General features: G+C 45.5%; 1 protein-coding gene across 1 annotated transcript; it reads right to left on the bottom strand.

Moving 5' to 3' along the window:
- Window positions 1-59: 59 nt before the first annotated feature.
- On the bottom strand, window positions 60-4,845 carry Tl (toll like receptor). Its single transcript, XM_070995961.1, has 2 exons — window positions 3,586-4,845; window positions 60-3,374 (listed from the first exon to the last, which is right to left on the bottom strand). The coding sequence occupies exons 1-2, from the start codon at window positions 4,803-4,805 to the stop codon at window positions 1,310-1,312; spliced, it is 3,285 nt and encodes a 1,094-aa protein (XP_070852062.1). The 5' UTR covers window positions 4,806-4,845; the 3' UTR covers window positions 60-1,309.
- Between the last annotated feature and the right edge of the window lie 1,204 nt (window positions 4,846-6,049).

Below are 6,049 nucleotides of genomic sequence, written 5' to 3' on the forward strand. Positions count from 1 at the left end.
TGCTTTTACTGACTTACCTCCGAATATTTTAGCCAACAATAAATAAGAACTCCAATGGGTTACATTTTTAAAATATATTTTATTTGCGTTGTATGTGTTTTCCATATACAATTAGATTTAATTTACTCATATGCATTACAGAGTAGATGAGTGTGTCTGCATAAATTTGTAGGTACCTTAGGTATTACATATCAGAGACAATCTATAGCTTAGACGATATACACATACTTTAGCTTAATTACATTTACGTATCATAGACGATATTCTGTTTCGTGTGAATGAAGGGCTATCCTAATTGTTTGGTAGATGACGTGATAATGGGTATGTACTCGGTATGTACTTATTTATATAGCGTCATTTAAATGGGCGTGAGATTACAATTGATATTCGTAATAGTTGTTTGTTTGTGAGTAGGAAATCTGGTGCGATACGTTTTGGAGAAAGTACAGAAATTCTTGTCCAGCTTATGTACAGAGTGGGGGTGTTTTATGTGTATGTATCGATTATTATGGATCCTTAGGCTCTACATATCTAGCATACATACATACATACAAAGAAGGCAATTTGTATTCCATTTCGGCTGCTTTTGCTATGTTAGTTCACAATTACAGAGTCTATGCTACTATTTGGATACGTCATATGTGTATTGCAAGTGGTTTACTTAGTGGTAGGCTGCGTTCTAACAAATAATAATTAGGTATTTCGAAATAAAGCTCGATTTGTTCAAAACTCAGATTTCTCCGTTCGCTTGAGATTCTGTTCAAAGGTAAAACAAAAGTAAATAAAAGTGGTCATTTCAAAAAGGTATATGAGCTATTCCCAGTTTTGCATGCGGCAGCTTAGAGTAATCCTAATGTACAAATAATTACTAAATAAATGAGATTTGTATGTCTACAAGAGTCTGCACAGGGTTTTTTAGGCTAAGCTTACATATAACACTTAAAACAGAGTGATGTGGTAAAACTAGCTTGTCTCTCCCTCTTTCGTACCTTCCTCAAACTAATATTTTTTTTGTTTTTCATTTTCTTCAACAAAGGCCACATGAAATATTGGAAATTTGAAATTTTCATTAACTTTTCCCGGAGCTCCTACAAGCGCAAGATAATTAAACCTAGGAAGGGGCGGCGAGGACGTCGACTTGACCAAAAACACAAGGAAATCGATAATATTCTCTAGACTTTTTACATTCAGCTGGGTGCTTCTACCGTCTCACCATCTCAGTGGCAGTGGTTCGGGGAGGCTTCTCCTCTCAACGGAACAATAGCTCATCGTCGGGATCGAACTGGAATAGCTCCGCCTTCTCCCAGTCCTATACGTCGCTCTGTTTGGCATTCGTGTTGATGATGAAGGCGCCGTTGATGTGGCCATTCACATGCGACTTGCCATTGGGTGTGTACAGATTCGTCAGTCCGTTCTTGCCGTTGGCAATCATGATGGCCGGATGCGGGGTGACCCCGTTTAGCTGTGCCACCAGTGGATTCTTGGTGGCCTCCGCCGGCGGCGTGGTCAGCGGTGGCGTCACCGGCGACGGTTTGATCAGCTCCAGCTTGTCGTCCGTGGAACCTTTCAGTGCCGTCTTGATCAACGCTCCGTTGCCAATGTTTCCCACGGGCCGGCGATGGGGTAGGGCGAATCGCAGCTTATCCCAGAACCATGGATCGCCCCACTTCAAGTAGGTGTTCATCTTGAGGTAGGCCTTCAGCTCCTCGTCCAGCTTCTCCACATCACCAATGTCCGAATAGATGATCACTATGATGCGGGAACGTCCCTCATTCAATGCCGATCTATGAGCTGCCCTGAATTCCAGACGTGCCCACTCCGATTTGATGAAATTCTGGCTGAGCACAATGATGGTACGCCTAGAGTCCGCCACCGAACGCATGATGTTCTCTGGGATGTGTCCACCGACCAGCCAGTCGCGTTCGTGGACGCAGAGCTGGAACTTCTGAGGACCATGCTCCAGTTGCGGCACCAAATAGTCCTCGATGAAGCTCTGATCCTTGTGCGAGTACGAGATGAAGGCATCGAACTTCTTGTCCTTGTCCAGCTCCTCCTCGGTGACGAGCCACAGGAGCAAGTTGTGGGCATACAGCCAGATCTTGATCTCCGTCTGGTATTTGTAGTACAGGGCAGCCGTGAAACCGGCCAGCAGTCCAGTCAAAGCAATCACCACAGCCAAGGCAATATAGACGCCCTTCTCTCCGGGACAAATGTCATTGGTGGACAGTTCCACCATCCGCGTGGGTATCTCGGCGTCCATGCACATCATCTCATTGCGATCCCCGATCCTCTCGAAATTGTCCTGGGTAAAGAGCAGCAGTGGTTTGGCATCGCAGTCGCACATCCAAGGATTCCCAGACAGCTTCATCGAGCGCCATTTCATGGTGCGATTCAGGAAGCCCAAGACGCTGGCATTCAGACTCTGCAGATGATTCCAGCTCACATCCAGATGCGTGAGATTCGACGGCAATTGCTCCACATCGAGGTGCGTGAGATTGTTGCCAGTCAGATGCAGGCTCGTCACATTCGCATAGCCGGGTGTCTTGGAAGATGGCAGTCGGAGCAAAGTGTTATTCTCCAAATGCAGCTCCATGATGTGAAGGTTCTGGGGCAGCTCAGGTAGACGGGGAACATGGGTTAGGTTGCCACTATTGCTCTTTATCACCAGTGCGTTGTCGTAGGTTCGCACCATGCACTCACAGCCCAGTGGACACTTTCTCTGCCGCGGATCATTGGTTTGGTCCAGAGGACATAGCAGCAGCTTCGGATCCAACAGGCGCACTGGAGTGTCCTTCAAATTGTTCGGCATACTGCAGTTTAGTCGGTCTGCCTGAAGGATCAAATTCTTGGCATATTGCGGTCTATGCACGCCCTTGACCAGCTGAACAAACCAGAGCAGCGTGCAGGAGCAATCCAGCGGATTATCATTGACATCTATATGAACCGGATTCCTAGCCTGGACTCCATACTCCTTCAGCAGCGAGATATTCCGTATCTTGTTGTGCGTGAGGTTGACGTGCAACCTATTACCGGATATGAATTGCAGATCCTCATAGCGCAGTGAGCTAATGTTGTTGTAACTCAAGTCCAGCTCCCTCAACTTAGTCATGACTGTGACCCAGTCTCCGTAGACGAATATGATGGAGTTGTTTCGTAGATTTAGGGTCTCCAGATTGGTCATGAAATTAAACGGCGAGTTGAGCTGGCTTTGAATGCTTGTGCCCCACAGAGGTTGTAGCAGGTCGATATCGTTGTGATCCAAATGTAGGTGACGCAGTTCTAAAGTGCTAGCAAAAGCGGCAGAGTGGATGGTTCTCAGTTGATTTTTGCTCATTGTCAGGGTCACCAGCTTGCGCAGCCTGCTGAATAAGTCACTGTAATGGGAGAAAAGGAGATATAATTAGTAATGTAAAGAAATCGTGTATATATCAAAAATTTTAAAGTAAACTTAAAGGGAAGTCTGTCTAATAACGACTGTGTTAGCAGCAGAAGTGTGAACTTTTAACAATTTATTTATTTGTAATCAAAAAGTAGCACTAAGAAACCGTTTGAAACTCTCGTTCTTAAAAAAATAGTTGTATTTACCTGCTAATGTCAGTGAGAAAATTATTTTCCAGACGCAGTTCCTCCAGATTTATGGTATTTTCAAAAAGAGAATCCGGCAAATGTGTCAGCTTATTGTTGCTCAAATCCAAGCTCAGGAGGTTGACCTGATGTTCCAGCAGATTGGCAGGTAGTGTGCTTAACAGGTTGTCCTCCAGCGAGATGTTGGTGATCTGTGTGGAATGCTCGAAGAGATCGCCGGGCAACGTCTCCAGATCAGCTCTCAGCCGTAGGATCTTAAGTTCCGGCTGGTTGGCAAACAGTCGCGAGGGCAGAGTGTCAAGTTTCACACGGTTGTTCATCAGGCGCACCTCGACCAGGTGTTTGTTGTGCTCGAAAAGACCCTCCGGCAGGGAACGGAAGACGTTGGCGCTCAGATTGATATCCGTGAGATTCGTGAGATAGGTGAAGACATCGTGCGGCAGCTGCTCGATTCCATTACCATGGATATCTATGCCCACCACCGAGGTGGCACCTTCGAAATCGTGCTTGGTGAGATTGTGCAGCTCATTGCTCCACAAATTCAGGTGCTTCAGCTTGGGCATCTTGCTGAAAATGCCGCGCGGCATTTGCCGCAGCTTATTGCCACCAAACTCGATGAACTCGAGATTCTCCAGGCCGTCAAACATATGCGAAGGCATTTCTTCAATGTTTGCACACAGTTCCAGGTGACTTAGATTCCTCATATTAGTCAGAAGATTGGCTGGAACATGGGTCAGACGACGGGTGGTGAACCGGAAGCGCTTGAGACTGTGCAAATGATCCAAGTGCTGCCTTGTGATGTTCATCCCCAGGTTATCGCTCTCGAAGATTAGCGTTTTCGGCGACACAATGCCTAGGTAATCCAGAATACTGGCCACTGGCGCGTGACCAGGCAACATACACCTCCTCATCTGCACCCTATCCACTTCGCCGATCCTCACTTTCCCCGGCAACTGCCTGTAGTCATTGCTGTCCGTCTGATTGCACATTATCTGCACATAGTCATTGGGCTGGATGGTCAGTCTGAAGGTGGGATTCTCCGAGTACGCCGGGCAGATGATCTCGTATTCCGACATGATGGGTGAGCATTGGCATGATCCCTTGATGCTTATCTCGTTGCAAGCGTCCCTGCCAAAGGTTGCCTCACTTCCTGGGCAGTGGAACAGTTGCAGGATCACCAGGAGCACCGACAGCTCAAAAGCCGTCTTTAGTCTACTCATGGTGGCCAACTTCTATGGTCCTTTTGTGTTTTTTTATTAACTGAAAGTAAGCAAAATAAGTGGGTTTATTAGAAATGTGTTATTTTAAATGTATCACAAAGACAGCTTAAATAAATGTATTCCAAACTTATAAACATAGACATATTTGCTCCTAATCTCTATATGATTTATGTATCTTTATCACGTTTTGATATACCTTATGATTTAGGATTATGTTACTATTACCCCTTATTAAATAAAGTTAGGATTTTTTTCTGGGTTTTCAACACTTTTTTCTCTCAGTGCACGCTCCGTAACTAATAGCAGTTGAGTTTGAAGAAAACTTTATCGCATTTGTCATTATCATAATGACAGGTTGTACGCCGAATGTTCGAAATGTAATGAAAAGGCTGTGACTTGGAGGCGGTAAGAACATTTTTGTAATTATATGTGAGTGAAATAAGGCAGGAAACGTAAACATTTGCCGTTCCTTGATGGAGTATAAGCTGGGCGAAATGTGCTCGTTGGGGGCGTAAAGTCTCTTGAATGCGGCTTAATCAGGGACAGTTAATTAAGCGCGAGTCAGAATTTTTGACAGCGCCGCGTTCAAAATATTTCATTAGCAGGGCACGCATATGCCGAAAAATGAATTTAATTTAAATGAGGAGCGTGGAAAATGCCGAGGACTGCTGGGTAACAAAAAGGACACATACAGGCGACACCTAGTCGTGCATAAATATGGCACAAGCACACACATCCTTTTGGCTCCTCGCTTCCTGGGCCATGTTGCATTTCATGGTTGGCTCACCTCGAAACCACGCCCTACCACTGTTCCTCCTTTCGTCCTGGCATACCCTGTAATCCCTGCAACAAAACCCCACCCCCACCCCTGTGTGTGGTGTAATTACGGTCAGGGAGTGTATAAAATTTTGTAAAACGCTTTCCTTCGTCCTTTTGCCCCCTTGGACAGTGGGGCACTTTACGGTCTTTGTGCATTTAATGAATTTGTCATGCGCTCGAGTGCTGCATAATACGAGATTTTGTGCCAAAAGCAAAGCTCTCCTCCAGAACTTGAGCTCGCCAGCTATCCAGCCATCCAGCCATCCAACTCCTTGAAGAGTCTTCCTCTCAATCTGATGGTGACAATTTAATTGTGCCCATTACGTACAATTTGAAAGGAATTCAATTAAAACTTTTTGGCCTTCTAGCTGTCGCTCCCGAAAATTGGCAACTTTAGGCCATATTGCATTTACTGTCAACTGTCC

Source organism: Drosophila suzukii, chromosome 3, assembly GCF_043229965.1.
Source record: "Drosophila suzukii chromosome 3, CBGP_Dsuzu_IsoJpt1.0, whole genome shotgun sequence".
NCBI classification, from domain to species: Eukaryota; Metazoa; Arthropoda; class Insecta; order Diptera; family Drosophilidae; genus Drosophila; species Drosophila suzukii.

What these genes read in the sequence shown, in the direction of transcription:
- Tl (XM_070995961.1), bottom strand. Translation starts at nt 4,805, where the DNA reads ATGAGTAGACTAAAGACGGCTTTTGAGCTGTCGGTGCTCCTGGTGATC. An exon ending in TTTCTCACTGACATTAGCAG is followed by an intron (nt 3,375 to 3,585) that starts GTAAATACAACT and finishes CTCCCATTACAG; the next exon opens with TGACTTATTCAGCAGGCTGC.